At 38.6% G+C, this 21,800-nt stretch overlaps 2 protein-coding genes across 4 annotated transcripts in view; both read left to right on the top strand.

Annotated features, from left to right (window-relative positions):
- The window catches only part of atp6v1ba (ATPase, H+ transporting, lysosomal, V1 subunit B, member a), a 55,235-nt gene extending 50,314 nt beyond the window's left edge, over positions 1-4,921 (top strand). Inside the window, exon 14 of the mRNA XM_017704990.2 lies at positions 2,243-4,921. Within this exon, the coding sequence (XP_017560479.1) occupies positions 2,243-2,394 (152 nt within the window). The 3' untranslated portion in view covers positions 2,395-4,921. The remainder of the gene's footprint in view (positions 1-2,242) is intronic.
- Positions 4,922-6,336: 1,415 nt separating this feature from the next.
- The window catches only part of shtn1 (shootin 1), a 75,828-nt gene continuing 60,364 nt past the window's right edge, over positions 6,337-21,800 (top strand). For 2 of the 3 annotated variants that reach the window (XM_037542097.1, XM_017704931.2), the window contains exons 1-3: positions 6,337-6,557; positions 9,460-9,512; positions 11,046-11,106. In XM_037542097.1, the coding sequence (XP_037397994.1) occupies positions 6,503-6,557; positions 9,460-9,512; positions 11,046-11,106 (169 nt within the window). In that variant the 5' untranslated portion in view covers positions 6,337-6,502. The remainder of the gene's footprint in view (positions 6,558-9,459; positions 9,513-11,045; positions 11,107-21,800) is intronic. The other variant, XM_037542096.1, reaches the window with a different exon arrangement.

Below are 21,800 nucleotides of genomic sequence, written 5' to 3'. Positions count from 1 at the left end.
TTTATTAAAGAAGCACTGCAAATATATCTGAAACATAACCATGGACTATAACAATAAGTTAACAGTCAAAATGGCAACATGAGAGGCTGGTACAGTTTTGCCGGTAAGTATCCTTACAGTTAAAAGTATCAACAAAACCATCAGTCACAAATAGGCACTTTTTAAGAAGAGTGACTAACCCATACATATACACATGGTCACAAACATTTACAACAGGGTATTATGTCCCACTCAGAACCCCTGTAATCGTTTTCAAAGTACAAGAACTGTTGCTTCCAGTTCTGTAACATCCCCAGCATGCAAAATAACATCTCATGAACCAGCTGTTTTCAGCTTAACATGAAACCAACAGAAAAAAAAAAAACAGAAAAGAAACAGTTTTCCTTTGGTTACTTTGTTGTGTATTTGCCCCTTTTATTTATTTATTTATTTATTTATTTATTTAGTTTATAGTACTTTTTAAGTGTCTTTATGTAATTAATTGTACATTGATGATGAGTTACATTTACAGTTGACTTCTGTTCTGTATCTGTTTTTTTTTTTGTTTGCTTTGATGATGATTATAAACAGTAGCTTCTCATCAAGTTCAGATCATAACAACATATCACTTCTTCTATGGCTTGAAAGAATAGAATCTGCACTTTCAATACTGTTTCTCTGCTTGTTTCTGTGAGCAGTGCTTCCAAAATATTTAGAAATAAAATGTAGGTCTGGCTCGATACCACATTTTTCTGATACTGATATTAAAATGTGTCAGTGATATTTCTTCCTCCAAAGATCCCAAGACGAGTCAATTCAGCTCCATAACTTGGCTTTGCTGAATAACGCAAATTCGTATGAAAACAAAAGAGAACTGACGCGCAGGCTCAGATTAGCGCCCAGCTTTCAGAGCTCGCTGGCCAAATACAACTTGCCTAGCGCCTTTCTCATACAAAAAAATATATATAATAAAAAAATCTTTTTTAAAAAGTTTTGCGGGTCATGACGCTGAAAGATCTGCCTCTAACAGTGACCAGTCTAAATTGTAGAACAGCTAGACGACCTGTGTCGGAGGACCTAAATCTAAACGAACTAAAACTAATAGGTGGACCACAGTCAGAGTCTGGGTCCAGACGCTGTCCTATGCAGACCTGGACGTACAACCGATAAATTATGAAAAATTCTTTCATTTCAGTGGGGTGGTCCTATTTTAAATGGTGTAACTTTTCTAGCTTTTACATTTGCTTTAGCAGCCTGGGAGACTCACAGACCAATCGCATGTAATTATGCAATCGTTGTAAATATGACACATGTTGCTACTCAGGCAATCAGATCTGTGCATTACAATGAGCACAGAGTCGAGTGAGCATCACACACGCTGAGGAGGAACGAGGGGAGAAGCACATGTTGCGATTTTCTCTAACTGGACCTTACTGAATTTTAATTAAAGACCCCTGACCTAAATGTTTGCAGGGCAGTGATATAGGCTGGTGCTAGATCACAAAGATTTGGAAGTTAGCAGGAGGACTTTAAACAGGATATAAAGTAGGACAGGTAACCAGCGTAACTGACATTGAATTGGGGTGATATGAGCTGATTTTTTTAAGATCAGGTTTCAAGCTAATCCATGTTTTTGTTTATCACCAAAATTAAAGCTGCACTATGTAAGATTTGGGGATTTGGAGACCTCTCTGGTGGAAATGTGTAATTGCAGACAGTGTGTGGGAGAACATGGGTAAGATGTAACATGGGTTGTTCTTCGGTGGATGAATCTGATTGAAAGAGACGTTAAAGAGAAGATAATGTTGATTTCACATTTGAGACCTAAACATCGAGCTCGGCCTTCATTTGGAGCCTGTGCGGATGTTATTATGTAAAGACATGCGACATGGTGTGAAAAATGACCCAATTTTTCCGACTTGTGTTCATGACTTAATAGTGCTTCTTCTTTCAATTTTAAGAAAAATATCTTACATAGTACCACTTTAAGAAGGCCCTGAATTTACTGGAAATTGGTTTTAAAAAGCCCATCCCCCACTAGCAACCTGTTAGCATTAGGCTTGGTGGTTACTGTTATCATGCAACCTACATTGCTTTAGGTTTTGTGGTGCACTTCTGTGATATTTACAGAATGAGAGATGGAAAAAAAACTACATTAAAACAAGTTGTTTTGTTATTGTTGGTGAAAACCGCGCCTAAGGCCTGAGTCATCGTGAAGATTAACTCTGTAATGTTAATGTTGCCCTCTGTCTGCCTCCTCCAGGTCCCTATGATAACAGGACGGTGTTTGAGACTCTGGACATTGGCTGGCAGCTGCTGCGTATCTTCCCTAAAGAAATGCTGAAGAGAATCCCTCAGAGCACGCTGGCTGAGTTTTACCCAAGAGAGTCTGCTGCGCGTCACGGAACCTCTTAACCCTTGAGCTGAAAGGGCATAGGTCACGTGATCTGCACGTCCCCTCACCCGTCTCACGTCTGGCACCTGCGTCCACCTCCACCTCAGAGAACAAAGTACTGTAATGCTTTAGATATGGGGGCCTAATTCAGGACTTTATAAAGCATTAACCTCTTAAACTGCAGCTTAATCTGAACACTGAGTAATCTGAATTATTCAGGGCTTTGCAGTATAAAGGGTTAATAAAGTGCTCGCTATTTGGTGCTGAAGCATGGTTATAGAAGTCCTTGTATTTTGCCCCTTTAAATAAAGCGTTAAACAAAGTTTAAAAAGTTCTATACCCTGTAGATTTGCTGTGTGTGTCAGGATGTGTTTGTGTGGGTCGAATACATAACTGTGATTAGCCTACTGTAGTGTCTGTCTATTTTTGTGTTGATTTAGTTTGTTGGTACTTTCTCCACATGTGAACACGCCTTTAAATCAGTAGAAGATGCAAATGCTGGACCTTTTCCCCCTTTCTTGAGTCTAAATGTTCTAAATCATTTGAGCTGAAAGGGAACAACGTGCTTGTCATAGACCTCTGTAGTCAACGTCCCGCCATAAAAGGAGCTCCCAAGGTAAGCCGTTCATCTCTATGGGGACTTTTTTTCAAGATTGTTGCTGTAGTAAGCAATAAATGCTCTACAACTTTTGTCCTGTACATTTTCCCCCAAATGTTGTTGGATCTTCCAAGTTATGGGGGTTGTTTAGCAGTCAAATTATGAGTAATGCCACATGCAGGCTACAAGCTAGCACTCACAAGCTAGCACCCGAGAACTTAGGGAACTTCCACTCTGTAATGTCTTCCAGGTTTCTGAAAGACTAGAGGGTGAGTAAGTCCAAAATGAATAGGTGAAGATGGAGCATTTGAGTAAGATCATAGTTTCTAAATTATTAAACATTTTAGTATAAAAAGATACAGTCACTGCCAGAACACAGAACAGCATAAAACAGTTTAACACCGCTGTTATATTTTCAAGTTAGACGTTTAAAACGGCACCTCATGTGCGTTGGTGATGTCAGTAAGTGCGAACAGCCAGTGAGACACAGTCAGTAGCAGCAATACCAGCGTTCTGCTGCCCAAAACCTTTTTGCTGTAGAAAAAGGAAAAATACAGGCAAGTTTTCATTGCTTTTTTTAGTGAAATATATCTTATTTTCTAAAATGAGAAAAAGAAAGTTCAGGGTGAGTGATTAGAAACCATAGAGGACTTGTTTGTGGGTGCCCTCTGCTATTTTACAGTCATGTTTTTTGACATAACGGGGGAAATAGGAAGAGGCCGGACTCCTCATAAACTGGCCCTGCTAACACTCAAAAGCTAACTCTGAAAGTAAGCCTGCTATTGAACTTCAACACTGTTATACACAAACGCCAAGCTGTGGCCTAAAACTGCCAAAGCAGCCCACCAAATTTTACAAAGCTTGCTTGTTTGCTGGTATTTTAGCAAGGTTGCTAATGTTATGGTATCAGGTCAGTGTTTATTAGTCTTAGTCTGCATGTAACCAAGTTTCAGCTCCGTACGTAATGACCTGACGATACAAAGGATTCAGCGACATATGGTGGAAAAACTCCTGAACTGATGGCAAAACATTATTTTTGTTTGTGATATTTTGTTCAATGCAGGGTTTGAAAGTGGCAATTTCCAAAAACACCATTCATTTTTCCCCATTGAGAAAATTGGTTTAAACCTGGAGCTCCTTATATGGCTATGTTCTTTCTCCTTGAGAGTCATGTCTAAGATCTAATCTCTTGTCTCCTGTTCTGTTTTACGATATCACCAGTCATTAAAACCTCATCAATCATTTTCATTTTTTTAAAAATGCAGTTTGAAAACACCAGCTGCCCTTTACATTGTGTAAACATTTCATGATGGATGGATCAAAAGTAATGGTCCAAAATTACTACTAATATCTCTGTACATTAAAAGTTCTGTTACCATTTTGGAGATATGAGGTTTTATGACGGCGACAAATGTATTTATTTACTGTCGACATTCCTGAAGGCAGTCTGTGTTGTTTTACGTCAGCTGAAAGGTGATGCAGTCGATGAAAATGACTTGTGTATTTTAAATTTCCCATAATTCATCCCCAGATAGTGGATTTAAGACCACATAAATCATTATTTATGATTTATTATTTACTGATGCTAGCTTTCCTCTTACTGATGATCTAAGGTGTTTGTAAACAGACATTCTCAGTTCCAGTTCTAGACATTTTTTAGTTCTCCCTACTCTGTTAGAACGTGGAGAATATAAAAGCATGCGGTGCATGTAGAGAACAGCACAGGTCTATTAAATTCACAAGTCCATCAGTACATTCCCATTGGCTGCGAGCTGTTCGTTAAATGAACATAGATGTTTACAATTTTGTGTTTTTGGAGTGTGATGTGTGCTGTGATCTCCAAGATATCGATCATCCCCCTTCCACCTTCGTCATGGTCACATCTTTGTGTACACAAAGTCTATTTCTGTCTTGATTTACAAATGAATTAAATTATATTATTCTCCTGATGCTGAGGCTGTTTGTTTATTTACTTGGAGGAAGATTTTACTGATGTTTCTGTGTTCCTGCATAATTGATATCATTCAGAGTAGTTTGGTGTGAAATGAGTGTTCTAGAGAAACTTACAGGGACAGGATTGTTCACAGTGGTGGTGATTGGAACCAGACGTCCAAATCTAAAACCTCCCTCACAGAAAGTTATTACATTAAATGAATTATGAATTCACTGATAGACTGTTTTATGATTGTTTTGATATAAAATTTTGGTCTTCAGCCAGCACTGTTTACTGTATCTGCAGAATTGGCTGTAAAGTATGGAGCACTGAGGGTGACAAATAACGATAAAGCATGTCCATGACTTATTAAAGCATGGAAACAGGATAATTAAGTCGTGGCTATGACTTAGTAAGGCATGGGAATGAGATCATGCTTTATTAAGCTATGGTGAAGGCTTGATTATGCCATTCCCATGCCATACTAAGTCATGGCCACTACTTATCTCGTTCCCAAGCTGCATTATTATATGAGAGGTGCTACATAAATTATTATTATTCATTTATATTATTATTAATTTTCCAAAATGTCCGCAAAATTCAGTGTGTGAGTTGAGTGATTCAGAGTAGTTGGGTGTGAAATGGTTCGGATGTCTTTACAGTGGTTGTGATAGGAACCAGGGCTCACCATAACTGCAACACAACTATAGCCATTATATTTACTGTCTAAAACCACCAGTGAACCTGCACGTGTCTTCTAATATTTGTATGTGGTGGTGTTGATGATAACCGTGACAATTCTGGACAAATAGGTTTTCTTTAGGGACTATTTTGCCTCACAACACCCTGCATGTATCCCTCCACCATGAATAGCTTTAGGCCCAAACATTTACCACAAAACTCTTGTGTCCCAGACACCAGCCAGTGAATTCATAACCATTTCATGTAATAACTTCCTGTAAGGGAGCTTTCAGAAGTGGATGTCTGGTTCCTATCACCACCACTGTGAGCAATTCTGATTCTGTAAGTTTCTCTAAAACGGAGCGTTTCACACCAAACCACTCTGAATGACTGTTTACATCTCAACCCCCTAATTATGTAGATGATTTTAAAAATCAGTGCAGTTCCCCTTTAACCCCCACTTTAAGTAATAAAAGCCTGTTAGCATAGCGCTAACTGTAGGCCTAAATCATTATATGCCTGTGTAGGTGTTACATGATCTCTAATAGACTTATTTATATTCACACCAAACCACTCTGACTTTCTTTACATTTTAACAATTTTATTATACATATATTTTGAAAGATCGGTGGAGTTTCCATACAACTTTAAAGGGAGGGGCGGGGGTGATTAGGTCCTTCTAGCCAGCATGTGAAGGCAACATTAATCCAGATTATCGACTGAATCAGGTGTGTTGGATTTGGCTTGAATTAAATCCACAGTGGGGCAGATTAGCAGGGCTGGTAAATATCGAGTTAGTGTGAAACCGCCATACCGGTACCCCGATTAATCGTCAAATGCGCGCGCCTAAGGGTCACTTCCTGTTGCTCTCACGGTAAAGCAGGTAAAGAAGGTAAAGCTGGTAACTTTCTCCTCAATGGCGACTGAAGAAGAGAAGCAAATGAGGAATATAAACGAGCTCTCGGATCAAGGTAAGCTGCCGTAGGAGGCTTTCATTTCGGTAGTGCGAATCTGAGATTTGTTTTGAGCAGGTTTGTCCCCCACAGGTCTGTGCTTGTCCATATTTGGGGGGGGGGGGGGCTGTTAGCAGAGGCTAATAAACTTTCCTCCGTTTAGCACGGCTAGACAAGCTAATTCTGTGAGGAAAATGGTCTGCTTTTGTCTTTAATTTCATTTTAGTCATCCATATTTCGCCTCCAAATTCCCCCTTTTTGGTTTAATTTCATTATGTTGTGTTGGTATCCATGTTGGAATTTTCCGTTCCACCTTAAATGGTGCAGCAGCTGCATTCTGGTGCCTCAGAATGTCCCAATAGTGCTTCGGTTGCATTTAAGGTGGAACGGAAAATTCGCTTATGAAAGCACTTCATGGAGCTTTAGCGTTTTAGTTTGTGGCCAAGAATTGAGCCTTGCCAACTCAACCCCAGCCAGCTCAGTAGCTTATCCATAAGTTTTTGGACACTATCATTTTCTGGTTGGTTTCAAGCACTTTTACTTCCAGTCTTTATTTCACTGAAGGACCGTCATTTGTACTGGAGGATGCCTCTAAAGCTCATTTTCTGCACATGTTCTAGTCAGTCAGTCCTAGAATTGGTATGTATATGCATATACAATTTGGGCCACCTTGATTGACAGGGCTATAAGGCGTGGCCCTGTTGCTGGTCTGGACTTTGCTCCCTTCATGAGCACAGACTCATAGGGGTCATCAGAGGTCAAGTCAGGCCAGACTTCATTGTCATTCCTTCTTACCGCAGCAATGTTGGCGGAGAGTCAAAGCATTTTCCGCCATGAAACAGCAGCAGACAAGTGGAGAAGGTTCACGAGCACATTAGTCACAACTACAAACAGTAGAGTACTCTTAAAATGCTTCTTCAAGGGTCCTTGAAGTGAATGGTTGTGTAGAACCATGAGTTCTGTGTAGAACCATTTCATGGTTAAATTGATTTTCGCATGGTGAAATAGTTGTTCAGATTGATTTATGAGGATTTATGAGATTTATGTATAAAACCCTTTTGAAAGTGATTCTGTATAGCATCAGAAAAGGGCTCTTCCACTGCAATATTGCAGTTGTTCTGTTGCTCTTCTGCACAGTAGAAGAATAAAAAAGCTCTTTTTGCCGCTACGTAGAACCATATACAATACGTTCTCCATTAGTCTGATTAACCGTTTCACCATGCAGAGAACCATTTAAGCATGAAATGGCTGTATATAGAACCATGCACAATAAACTGTAAATATTGAAGCATGAAAGCTTCTAGAACTTCTTGAGACCTTTGGTTTAAAGTGAAATGATAAGACCACTTACAGAGAACTAACACAACATTATGTAGTTAAACGCAAAGAAAGGAGTTGAAATGAAACGACATGAACAAAATGAAACAGAATAAAAAGTAAGCGACATTACTAACTGAAGTACTCGAGTAGAAGTAAAAGTATTAACATTTGTGAATTAATTGGTACTTTCCTGGGTATTTTTCAAACGACAATATTTTCACGTTTGTTCAAGCAGAAAAAACAAACGTTTTATCAGGTTTGCATAATTTTATCATAATAATAGTTTTAAGTTTGTCACATTGTGATCTTAAGACTTATTGTTGAATTACACAGTAACTATTAAAATGATTCAGTATCTACTATAAATTATTCAGTGCGCATCAATTATTTAGTATTTACTGTGAATTATTCAGTTTTTAATAGGAATTGTTCAGTATTTCCTATGAATTATTCAGTATGTACTAAAATGATTCAGTAATTAAGATGCATTATTCAGTATCTACTATAAATGATTCAGTATTTACTATAAATTACTCAGTTTCTACTCTGAATTGTTATGTATCTATTATTAATCTATTATCTATTATGAATTATTCAGTATCTACTACATATTATTTAGTATCTACATTGAATTATTTAGTATCTGCAATTAATTATTCAGTATCTGTGACAAATTATTCAGTGTCTACTATGAATTATTTAGTGTCTAATATTAATTATTCAGTAGCTAGTATGTATTATTCACCATCTACAGTGATTTATTCAGTATCTACAATGAATTATGCAGGAACTATAATAAATTATTAAGGATATCCTATGAATTATTCAGGAAATTTACAGTTTTATAGTAGAGTATTATGTGGTTTTGTGAGTGAAGAGCTCTCGGGTTCAAGTTGAATGAGGTGTGGACTCTTATGGCTTGTGTTCTGAACATGGATAAATTTTAGTCTTCGACTAAATTACATTGGCAGTTGTGAGTCACCTTCCATTTCAGGAAAGGCTTAGGCTTATTTTTGGGTGTGGAAAATTAGTACTGAGACTTTAAGAGGTCAAAACTGCTGGTCTACACTTTTAAAAAGTTTTGTCTTTTTGTTAAGTCTGCTAAAATGCATTAAAACTGGATGTAAACTATTTTTATTTTAATTTTTGTAGAAAATAAAATGTATACATTAATTTGTGGTCAGGTTTGTTATGCACTATTTTTTCAGGAAAGAAAGGAAGCTCAGTATTAGACACACTCATGGTTTGTCTTTCTGTGGAAGCTCGTGACTCTGATGTTGCTCACCCAACTCATCCTGGTTCCGCAGATGGACAATCTGTGGTCAGACCTGAATCAAAACCGGACTCACCGCTTCCCCCTGTGGTGCTCCAACCGTTTACGGTTTTGGAAAGAAAGTATTCATAGAGCTGAAGTGATTAGCATTTCCTATCACAAGCTAAGCTGCTTGGTAATGAGGCCAGTGGTGGGCTGTTAAAATTTCCCCCGTGAGTTTTTAGCTGAAGTTTCAGCCGTCAGTGACGCAGCTATAGGTGTAGACTGTGTTTAGTAGTGGTGGTCAGTTGTGGGTCATGGCTTACTGGACCCCCTGTTTCTCCACAGCGATCCGACAGTACGAGAGCCTTCGGAAAGAGCATGAGAAAACCAAGATGGAGGTGAGTGTGGCTGTTTGCTTAATCACTGTTACATAAAACAAACAACAGTGAAAATAACCTTAATTCGGAGTTGTAGTTGTAGCACGGTCTAAGAAAAACCTCTAAATATGGTATAGTGAGAACAATTAGAAGTCATTGTTGTTATGAGTAGTACAGTGCCAGAAACTGTCCAAATTGCTGCAGTACACCATTAAAAGGGGGTTCTTTAAGGCTTCTTTAGTAAACTCAGTTGCTATGTATAGAACCTTGACAACAAAAACATTTGAATGCATAAATGTTTCTTTGCATTTCTAAAATGTTTCATATAAAGGAAAACTTGTATTTCTTTTTTAAACCTTCTTAAAGGGTTCTGTGTGGCACCAATCCTTTTCTGTGCTGTATAGAACCCTTTTTGCATAGTATATGCAATTTGACAGTTTAACTGTAGTACAGTGTATATTACCAATGGAAATAGCTGTAAATCACATGTATAGTGTAATTAAGTTGAAACAGCTGTTGTGCAGTGTCAGTCTGTATAACTGTAGTTTAGTGTAAATTACAGTCTAACTATAATATAGGGTGACCAACAATCTAAATAACCATATTTTTTGTAACAGTGTAATTAATCACAATACAGTATAAATAACAGCCTTATTAATCACAATACAATGTAAATATTGTAGTATAAAGCTGCAATGCAGTGTAATTATCAGTCTGAATAACTACATAATTACACAAGTACAGTCTGATTAACTGTAGTACAGCGTAAAAAACAATGTAAATAGATTGTAAAACAATGTAAAGTCTAGTTTAGTATAAATTAGTCTAATTGCAATATAGAGTGAATTAGAACCTAGTTGACTATAGAATAATGCAAATTAAACTAAAATAACAGCCTTATTAATCACACTGTGATGTAAGTACAGTATAATTTGCTGTAATACAGTGTAAATACCAGCCAGAATTACTACATTATTACACAAGTAATAACAGTGCAAATAACAGTGTAAATGTATTGTAAAGCAATGTACAATCTAAATAACTGTAGTTTAGTGTAAATAAAACTCTAACTGTAATATAGAGTGAATAATAGAGCTGTAATATAATGCAAATCACAGTCTAATTAAGTGTAGTACAGTATAAATAAGTCTAATTAACTGCAATACAGTATAAACAAATAGCTGAAGTACATTGTAAATGAGTCTAAACAACTGTGACATAACTTCTGTAGTCTCATTAACAATTTAAATAACTTTAATACAAGGCAGTTAAACTATAAACAGATTAAAGAGATTCATTAGTTCTTTTACAGTCTAAACAACAGTCTGATTACCCCAGTACAGTGTAATTAACAATCTGTCGTTACAACAGTGTAAATAACTGTGAGTAAAAGTCAAATTAACTGCAGTGCAATGTGAGTAACGGCCACGTTAAGTGTAGATCAGTGTAAATAAGAGTCTAATGAACTAGTACTTTACTACTAAATAACAGTCTTAAGTAGCTGTACTGCAGTGTAAATAACACTTTAAATACCTATTTGTTTTTTTGTTTCAGTGTAAGCAGCTGAAGCAGGAGCGAGATGAGGCCCTACGGAAGCTGGAGGACTTCGAAAGAGGTTTGGTGTTATTCTTCAGCTTATAGTGATCCTCAACACCATAAATATGTGTACATCTTTATAAAAACACAGCTGTTTGGTCACTTATAGTTTCAGCTTGGCTAGTCAAACAGGCTCTGTTACACTTTGCACCTTTCCAAAGGTTTCTTTATGGTGCATCAGAGACAAGAAACACAAGAATATGACCTGGAAGACAAAACAAGGGTGAGAATAGAAGGCAGAGCAAAACACTGACACAAATGGCAAGATATACAGAATAAAAATGTTTATCACCTTTACAGGAGATTAGGATAGAAGATGCCACAAACAGGACAGAAATCTATATTTATGTCAGTAAAATGTGCTGTAAGCCCAGGCAGGCTACGAGTAAAAGCGAGTGTAGAGCTGCTGTAGCTGCGGCAGGCCATGCTTTTCTCTGAGAATTATCAGTGTGTTCAGGCTTTGGCACACTGTGGACTCTGGACTGCTGTGGGCGTCGTTCAGGCACGTCTGAGAGGCTTAAACACACACAGACATTTATTTACTCCTTCACTGCTGACACAATCTCTAAAGCCTCTCAGTAGTGCAGATCCAGTCATAACGTAATGTGTAGTGCAGTCATTAGGATAAACGTGAGGGAAAACTGATGAGTGTATTTGAGGATTATGTCAAGGATTTTATTTCTGCTAAATTACTTGTCTGGCTTTATGAGCTGTGAGTTGCCTGAAAAATAATTATTGTTGTTAGGGGTGTAAGAAAATATTGATACCCTTCGCAATATTATATTTTGTAATACTGTATCGATTTCCAAAACACAGTTCCGTTTTTTAATTAGTAGTTTATATGCAAAGATTTGTGGCAGGCAGTGGTTCATTTTGTGTTGATAGCAGTGTTTTAATGTATCTTCAGCCTTTAGACTTTTTCTTTTACTGATGTTTTATGCATATGATGGTGTGTTTTTTTATACTTTAAAGTTTCCCATAAAGTTGGTGGTCAACTTGCTTACAGTATCGCAATATATCGCAATATATTGAATCCTAACCCCTGTATCATGATGCATATCATATCGCCAGGTTTTTGACAATACATAGCCCAATTGTGATAAAGAAATAATAGAACGAAATTATGATAAAGAAATAATAATAAACAAAACAGTTACACAAAGTATTTCAAAAATACATTTATTTACATTTATTTATTTCATGGTGCGTCACCTCTGGTTTGCTTTCAAAGTTTCACAAAGCTGAGAAGTTTGTAGTTGTTTCATGCAGAACGTTTTGTGAACATTTTAGCCTCAGATCAAAGCTGTGGGCATTAACCTCTGGAGAGAATAAAAAAAAAGATGTGTCTGTTCTTTCCACATTTTGCCTGTTAGTTGTCACCTGATATTCGACAGCAGAATAACTGTGGAAAAATATGAATATGGAACATTTAAGCTATTTTTAATCTGCCCTGAGACTGTAACTTTGATCTTGAATCTGGATTTATCCCCAGATATGTTGAAGAACTTGTAGACTTAAGCCTAAATGTGGCTGAAAGTACATATCTTTACATGTCTAACTATAACTTGTGATAATTTACATTATCGTATCATATTTAGCACAAACTCAGCTTGAGTATAATATATTAATTATATCACTTAAAAGCAGGTCTATATATATAGATAGACAGAGAGAGAGAGAGACAACCCCATACCAACACTCTAAATGTCTGGGACCTCAAGAGACCAATTGCTGTAGTTTTGAAAGTGATATGTTTTCCAATCCTTGCCTATAAGAGCTAGAATTTCAGCCCTTTGACAGTTTAGGGTTTATTATGTGTCATATGTTTAATTTCATAATGTGCCAAATGTTATCAGTTGTTTGAACTGTGCACTAATAACAAGCTGAGTGGTTTTTAGCCCAGAGTTTTAGTCCAAAATGTCTGTGATTTCCAAAAAGAAATTCAAATGGTGATTTGTCGGACCTCAGGACACTTTTCCACCAGCTCAGGCCCAGAGAAGGTGGCGGCATTTCTGTATCCTGTTTATATACAGTTTCTGTGTTGTGTTTCAGAGTTTTAACTTGCATTTGTGGATGCAGTGATGAACTGTGTTCATAGACAGTGGTTTTTAGAAGTGTTTCTGAGGCCCTGCAGTGAGTTTCACTACAGAATAATGTCTTATGAACAAAGCATTATGTTCCTTATAATTATATATAAATTATAATGCTTATACTTCATATATAATTTTGGCATAGCTATGGCAATGTTAATAATCCCACTGTCAAGCGGTTCACTTTTTAAAGCTTTTATTTTCTGGCAGAAATCAGAATTTGAATCTGTGTGAAGTGTCAAATTATGGAGGTCTGATGGTCTGCAGTGTTTGGCCTCTGATGTAGTTAGAAAATCTCTGCTTCAGCTTTGCAACGCACTCGCTGTGTTCTTTTTGAGGTGTATTATGGAGCATTAACCCTCTACTGTGTTTGCATGGTCAAGCAAGCGTTTTTGTGTTCTCATGTGGATGTAGAGATTTTGAAAACACTGCTAGGGTGCACTTTATTAGGAAAACCTGTACACCTGCTCATTCATGCAGTTACATAATCAACCAGTCATATGGGAGCAGTGCAGCAGATATGGAGAAAAAAAATGTGATCTCAGTGACACGCAACCCGTCCAACTTTGAGGCAGATGGGCTACAACAGCCGAAGACCACGTTGGGTTCCAATTCTGTCAGCCAAGAACAGAAAGCTGAGGCTGCCGTGGGCACAGGCTCACCAACACTGGACAACTGAAAACTGGAAAAGTGCAGCCTGGTCTGATTAATATCGATTTATGGTAGGGTCAGAATTTGGTGCCCACGGCGGACCCAACCTGCCTTGTGTCAGTTGTCCAGGCTGATGGTGGTGGTGTAATAGTGTGGGGAAAGTTTTTTGGCATTATTATATTATTTTGGGCCTGTTAGTATCAATCAACCATCGCTTGTGTGCCACAGCTTCTTTGAGTACTGTTGCTGACCATGTGCATCCCTTCATGGCCACAGTTTACCAACATGCACCATGTCACAAAGCAAAAGTAGTCTCAAACTGGTTTCATGAATGTGACATTGAGTTCAGTCCTTCAGTGGCCTTCCCAGTCACCAGATCTCAATCCAGTAGAACTCCTTAGGGATGTGATAGGACAGGAGATTCACAGAACAAAAGTGCAGCTGAAAAACCTGCCAGAATTACATGACATAATGACTTCAACATAATCTCAAAGATATTTTGAGAGCAAAGGGAGGCTGTAGTAGTACAATGTTCCTAATAAAGTGCTCAGTGAGATCACTTGGAGATCTATATTTTAGTTTTAAAAAACTGTGTTAAGAGTTGTGTCCTAAATCAGGGCTGTATCCTTCGGAGGCTGCATCTGAAGGCTGACTGCATCACAGCGGCGTGACTAGGCCGTCCCTTTTCAAAGGTTTCTGCATATACAGCCAAGAAATTTGTCCTCTTCCATGGCAAGGAAGGATCCAACGGTTTATTCTTCGCCAGCCAACATATCGCCAGCCAACAACCCAACCGAGGTTCAAGGCGTGCCAGCAAGGATTCAAGAACATGGTGGCGTCAGCAGAGGAGCAAACGGCGGCTGAAGAGACACTTTAAATGAAAATATTGGGTTTAAACTGAGTCGAATAGCTAATCATACAAATGTTAAAAAAATATTTCATCAGGGACCAGAAGTGAAGCATCTCCAGCTTGAATAAATCAAAGAAAAAAAAAGTTTCTGGCTCCATCTTTAAAGAACTTTAAAAGAACTTGACAGGGCAGCATTTCATGACTCTCTCACTGTCTCTCTCACTGTCTTTCTCTTTCTCTCTCTCTCTCACTCACTGTCTCTCATTTTCTCTCTCTCTCACGGTCTCTCGCTCTCTCTCTCTCTCTCTCTCTCTCTTTTCACTCTGTCCCACTCCTGTCTCTACCATCTTTCTTTCTCTTTATCTCTCTCTATCTTTATCTGTCTCTCTCTCTTTATCTAGAGAGCAGGAACAGTGCTGCTGTGATACAAACAGGAAATCCGCCGTAGAGCAGACCGTCTTATTTCAGTCCAGCCTTCGCAGATCTATGCAGCCTTCGAAGGATGCACTCTACTAGGATGCAGCCCCTGAATAGGGACACACTGAATGTTTGAGAGATTTTTAACACAAAGTCTGCAGCAAAAGTACATGTATCAATGAAGTTGATTTCTGTGGGGGTTGAATACCAAAACACAGTCCTGCTTTGCCTTCCCGAAACAAACGCGTCTCTCTCTCTCTCTCTCTCTCTCTCTCTCTCTCTCTCTCCTTTGTTTAAATCCCCACACTTCACCTCTCTGCGCTGTGTGTGAAAATGCCATGCTCCTGCTCTCCACGCAGAATGGGGGGAATTGGAACATGAGGATTGAATTGTGGAAATTTTCAAAAAGCACAACAGCTATCTGGGAGCACCGATGGGGTGAGAGAGAGAGAGCATTCTCGTTTTAATGCCTGAAATGGGTTATTATGGGCTGTGGTCAGAGCGAGGCGTGTTGGTTGCGGCTGAATCTGCTGGCCTTTGCTCGTGTTTCCCCGCTCGGCGCATTGTGTACGATTTCCACTTAAATAATAGCAGAGCCGATGCAGCACAGCCGCTTTTCAGAGCCATTACGTGATTTTATATCTCAGAAAATGACTTCTATTCAGAGAGAGAGAGAGAGAGAGAGAGAGAGAGAAGAGATGGAAGAACCAGAAAAGAGAAAGAAATAAAAAAAAAGAAACGAAAAAGAAAAAAGTTGGGAAGAGCATAATAGGAGTAAAGAAAGAGAGAAGAAAGAAACTTCATAGAGAAAAAGAATGAAAGAAGAGGGGAATGAGACATATCCGAAAATAGAGAGAGAGGGAAGAACGGAAAGAATCTTAACAAAGAAAGGACAGAAAGACGGAGGAAAGAAAGAAAGAAAGAACCTGATAGAAAGAAGGAGAGCATAAAGAAGAAAGAAAGAGACACAAAGAAAGGGGAGGAAGATATCTGAAGTTAGAGTGAAAGGAAGAGACAAAAAGAAAGGAGAGGAAGAGAGAAAGGAAGGAAGAGAGACAAAGAAAGGAAGGGAGAGAAGTAAAAATTATAAAAGAAACAGAAGAAGACTGGGAAGAACCTGGAAGAAAGAAAGAGAGCTCTGAAGATAGAAAGAAAAGAGAAATAGATAAAGAGAGAGACAGTGAAGAAGAGAGAGAGAGAGACAGATAAAGAGAAAGAGATGGTAGAGACAGGAGTGGGACAGTGATGAAGAGAGAGAGCGTGAGTGACAGAGAGAATGAGAGACAGTGAGTGAGAGAGAAATAGAGAGACAGTGAGAGTGAGTGAGAGAGACAGTGAGAGTGAGTGAGAGAGAGAGAGTGGGTGAGAGAGAGACAGTGAGTGAGAGAGAAAGAGAGAGACAGTGAGAGTGAGTGAGAGAGAGTGGGTGAGAGAGAGACAGTGAGTGAGTGAGAGACTGAGAGAGAGAGAGAGACAGCGAGAGAGTGAGTTAGAGAGAGAGACAGTGAGAGTGAGAGAGAGTGAGAGAGAGAGACAGTAAGATAGACAGTGAGAGAGAGAGAGAGAGACAGTGAGAGAGAGAGGCAGTGAGAGTGAGTGAGAGAGAGACAATGAGAGATAGAGAGACAGTGAGATAGAGAGAGAGACAGAGTGAGTGAGAGAGAGACAGTGAGATAATGAGAGAGAGAGACAGTGATAGAGGGAGAGAGAGACAGTGAGAGACAGTGATAGAGGGAGAGAGAGACAGTGAGAGAGTGAGAGTCAGTGAGAGAGAGAGACAGTGAGAGTGAGTGAGAGAGAGAGAGAGAGAGACAGACTGAGAGAGAGTGAGAGAGAAAGAGACAGTGAGATGGAGAGAGAGGGAGATGATGCTGTGTGTGGTATTAGTGGCTGTTGTTCTGTGTAGTGATGAGCTCAGAGAGGCCTGAACTGCTGCACTGCTGCTTTCATCACTCTGCAGCTCCAGCTCAGGATGGAGAGGGGGAGAAATGAGGGATCTGGAGATGTGGTGATGATGAGGAGGACAAAACTCACAATTAAAACTGTCAGCTCCAACACACACCCCCCACACCCCTCGATATCAACCGTCACCCACCCGCACGCTCAGCACTGTTTAAACCCCCAACCCGCCACAATTAACCTGTCAGAGAGAGCGAGAGAGAGACTCAGAGGGGGAAACAGAGAGAGAGAGGACAAGAGAAAGACAGAGGAAAGTGTATGTGTCTGTGCATGTTTGTATTTATCTCTTTGTGGGGACCCAGATGTTGATGAATACGTAAACGTTTTAATCTAACTCTGTCCTCCTAAACTGTGTCTTTCAGTAGAAATATTAAAGGTAAATAATAAGTTAGAATAATAATCTTTACTCATTTAGCACTTTTGATTTCAGGTGCAAAATCTCAGACAGTAAGGAAAACATTTTTATATTTAAATCAGACAAAATCCTACACCTGCACATTAATGTATATCACAGATTATGCAGAGAATATATAAAGAGACTCAAGAGGTCCCTAAAGAAACTACCAGTGAATCATTCTTTAAAGTACCTTGTTTGTTAAATGGATGTATGAGTGTTTAACATAATGTAAAGGTTCTGTACGGTTTATTTTAAGGTTTTTCCTCCAGGCTACAACACTTATTTTCAGGGGTGACCATAAAAGATTAGCTTTAAAGGTTAAGATGAGAGTCGAGTTAGCATTCAGTCTATACAGTCATACAGAAAGACATCCTGCAAGGAAGGAATATGTGGAATTATGCGTGTTATTATCCCTTTGTTGGGACCCAGATGTCCCCAGACTCATGAAAACATTAATGAAAACACTGCAATTTTGATGCAGTCTCTTCAGAAAATGCATAATAAAAAAGTTATAATAATAATAATGCTAATACTAAATACTAATATTTAGTTAAAAATAAATGGGGAAAAAATGTAAATTTATTAATATTTAATGTTGTCTACAGTGAATTTTTGTCCACAATTCAGAAAATAATAATAAATAACAGATTTTTGGGGTGGGGGTTGGTATTATCCCATCTCCAATATTTTTTTTTCTGAATAATAATGTTTAATTAAAAATATTTATATGTAGTTAATAGCATTTAGTTTTGTGATAAATGCTTCTCACCATGAAAACAGGAATATACGCAATAAAAATATGTAATAAACAATCAAATATGGAGATATAATATAGATATATACCATATCAATATACCATAATAACAAGTAATAGTAATAATACAATAGTAATAACCTCTATCTAGCACGTTTCATTTATTTCACAAAATCTTAAAACACTTTTAGCGTTCCAGCCAAAACATTCCATTTATTATATTTAAAAACAAACAGAACGAAAGAGTGTATGTTAAAGTCAAAGAGACTATAATAAATAAATAAATAAATAAAAGAGACCAAAAGTGTGCCTTTAAGTTTGGAGGGGCGGGGGTCATTTAGACCAGCAGCATTTGGTCAATACAGTCATAGAGAAAAGTGTGAAAACCCCACCAAGTCAGTAATACATGCCTGGCTGTGTGTGCGGTTTGGGAAGGGTCTTCACACTGGCAGCTGAATGGAGTGTAATGTGTGACCGCTGCTCATCAGTTTTTAATTAGGCGTGGTTGCTGAGGGAGCTGTCCGCTCTGCTAATTCCTGTTTTCACCCTCTCCAGCCACAATGTGCAATTAGTTAAGTGGCAGTGATCTGGTGTGCAGCCAGTGCTGTGGTGATTACTGACACACATCACGGCCCGGCCGCGCACGGCCATTACCGCACTCTCAACTTCTTCAATCAAAACTTCTTCATCATCAGTCCGACGGGAGGTTTTTTTAACGTTAGCGTCAGAGCCGCCGCCGCGTCGAGTGCGCAACAAAGTGAGCTTTTAGCAAGCCATCAGATGTTTGATCCTGCCTGAGTTATTCGAATTGAACAGCTGGGAATGACAAAAGGCTCCAGGAGACAATTTCACGAGTCTGAAGAGGAAAATAAAGCATATAGTTTTCTCACTTCAGCTCAGACGCTGAGAATCGATGTGGCTGAACTGATCTCGTCTGAGCTGCAGTTTGTCCAGCCCTGTAGAAAGACTGAGAAGCAATGGGACAAAGTACTAGCATTATGGTTACATTGTGACTAGGTCCTGGGGTACTCTATGAAAGGGGAATTGCACCAGTTTTTTAAAATTTCTAAATAGTTCAGAGTCATTCAGTGGTTTGGTGTGAAATGGTTCAGATTTCTTTACAGTGGTGGTGATAGGAACCAGGGGTCACCATGACTACAACACAAATATAGACATTTATTTACTATCCAAAACCACCAATGAACCAGCACATGTTTTCTGAGCTTTATATGGAATGATAATGGTAAAATAGTGATAAATCTGCTAAAGTAAGTTTTCTTTGGGGACTATTTTGCTTGACAACACCCTGCATGTATACCTCCACCATGAATAGATTAAAAATAGATATATTTTAGCCCAAAAGCATTAATATTTTTAACTTTCTATGAGGGAAACTTAAACTTTTAGAAGCATTAAACTCTTCAGGTGTCTGGTTCCTACCAGTTACAGACCAGTAAGTGTAAATTATTACTTTAAAGATTTAATAACACTGAATTTTTAAAAATTTGTGGAAATCCCCATTATATTTGAACAGGGCTGGGAACAGCATAGTTTTGCTAATGTCAGATATTAAATAAGTTCTTTTTATTATAAGTGGATAGAATGGAATGTGAGAATGTTGTAAAGGATGGTCTGTTAACTCTTCAAATTCCACGTCAAAGTAGTGAAGCTGAGCTTTCTGACAAAGTCAGTGTGAATTCCAGCCCTGATCTGCATCTACAGAGTCATCAGTATTGCCTGTGCAGTAGATTAGTGTACAGTAGTATGCAAAAGTTTGGGAACCCCTAGTGGAATTCCCTGCTTTTGTTGGTTTTCTAATGATCAATAACACACTTCTGCACATTTCCATGCACAATTATTGCTTATTTTCTGAATGTAAGATATTGGGGGGAACAAAAAACAAAAAAAAATTGGCTTATGCAAAAGTTATGGCACATTTAACATTTATGTTTTTCAAATATGTTAAACTTAGCAAATATATATATACAGTGGTGTGAAAAAGTGTTTGCCCCCTTCCTCATTTCCTGTTTTTTTTGCATGTTTGTCACACTTAAGTGTTTCGGAACATCAAACCAATTTAAACAATAGTCAAGGACAACACAAGTAAACACAAAATGCAATTTGTAAATGAAGGTGTTTATTATTAAAGGAGAAAAAAAATCCAAACCATCATGGCCCTGTGTGAAAAAGTGATTGCCCCCTAAACCTAATAACTGGTTGGGCCACCCTTAGCAGCAACAACTGCAACCAAGGGTTTGCGATAACTTGCAATGAGTCTTTTACAGCGTTCTGGAGGAATTTTGGCCCACTCATCTTTGCAGAATTGTTCTAATTCAGTTACATTAGAGGGTTTTCGAGCATGAACGGCCTTTTTAAGGTCATACCACAACATCTCAATAGGATTCAGGTCAGGACATTGGCTAGGCCACTCCAAAGTCTTCATTTTGTTTTTCTTCAGCCATTCAGTGGTGGACTTGCTGGTGTGTTTAGGATCATTGTCCTGCTGCAGAACCCAAGTTCGTTTCAGCTTGAGTTCACGAACAGATGGTCGGACATTCTCCTTCAGGATCTTTTGGTAGACAGCAGAATTCATAGTTCGATTTATCACAGCAAGTCTTCCAGGTCCTGACGCAGCAAAACAGCCCCAGACCATCACACTACCACCACCATATTTTACTGTTGGTATAATGTTCTTTTTCTGAAATGCAGTGTTCCTTTTACGCCAGATGTAATGGGACACACACCTTCCAAAGAGTTCCACTTTTGTCTCATCGGTCCACAGAATGTTTTCCCAAAAGTGTTGGGGATCATCAAGATGTGTTTTGGAAAAATTGAGACGAGCTTTAATGTTCTTTTTGCTCAGCAGTGGTTTTCTTCTTGAAACTCTGCCATGCAGGCCATTTTTGCCTAGTCTTTTTCTGATGGTGGAGGCATGAACGCTGACCTTAACTGAGGCAAGTGAGGCCTGCAGTTCTTTGGACGTTGTTGTGGGGTCTTTTGTGACCTCTTGGATGAGTCGTCGCTGCGCTCTTGGGGTAATTTTGGGTGGCTGGCCACTCCTGGGAAGGTTCACCACTGTTCCATGTCTTCGCCGTTTGTGGATAATGGCTCTCACTGTGGTTCGCTGGATTCCCAAAGCTTTGGAAATGGCTTTATAACCCTTTCCACACTGATAGATCTCAATTACTTTCTTTCTCAATTGTTCCTGAATTTCTTTGGATCTCGGCATGATGTGTAGCTTTTAAGGATCTTTTGGTGGACTTTACTGTGTCAGGCAGCTCCTATTTAAGTGATGTCTTGATTGAGAACAGGTGTGGCAATAATCAGGCCTGGGTGTGGCTAGAGAAATTGAACTCAGGTGTTAAAAACCACAGTTATAGTATGTTTTAACGAGGGGGGCAATCACTTTTTCACACAGGGCCATGACGGTTTGGATTTTTTTTCTCCTTTAATAATAAACACCTTCATTTACAAATTGCATTTTGTGTTTACTTGTGTTGTCCTTGACTATTGTTTAAATTGGTTTGATGTTCCGAAACACTTAAGTGTGACAAACATGCAAAAAAACAGGAAATGAGGAAGGGGGCAAACACTT

This window comes from Pygocentrus nattereri, chromosome 10 (assembly GCF_015220715.1).
Source record: "Pygocentrus nattereri isolate fPygNat1 chromosome 10, fPygNat1.pri, whole genome shotgun sequence".
In the NCBI taxonomy this organism is placed as follows: Eukaryota; Metazoa; Chordata; class Actinopteri; order Characiformes; family Serrasalmidae; genus Pygocentrus; species Pygocentrus nattereri.
Note: the sequence above shows the minus strand (reverse complement) of the source record. Positions and strands in the feature narration are given on the sequence as shown.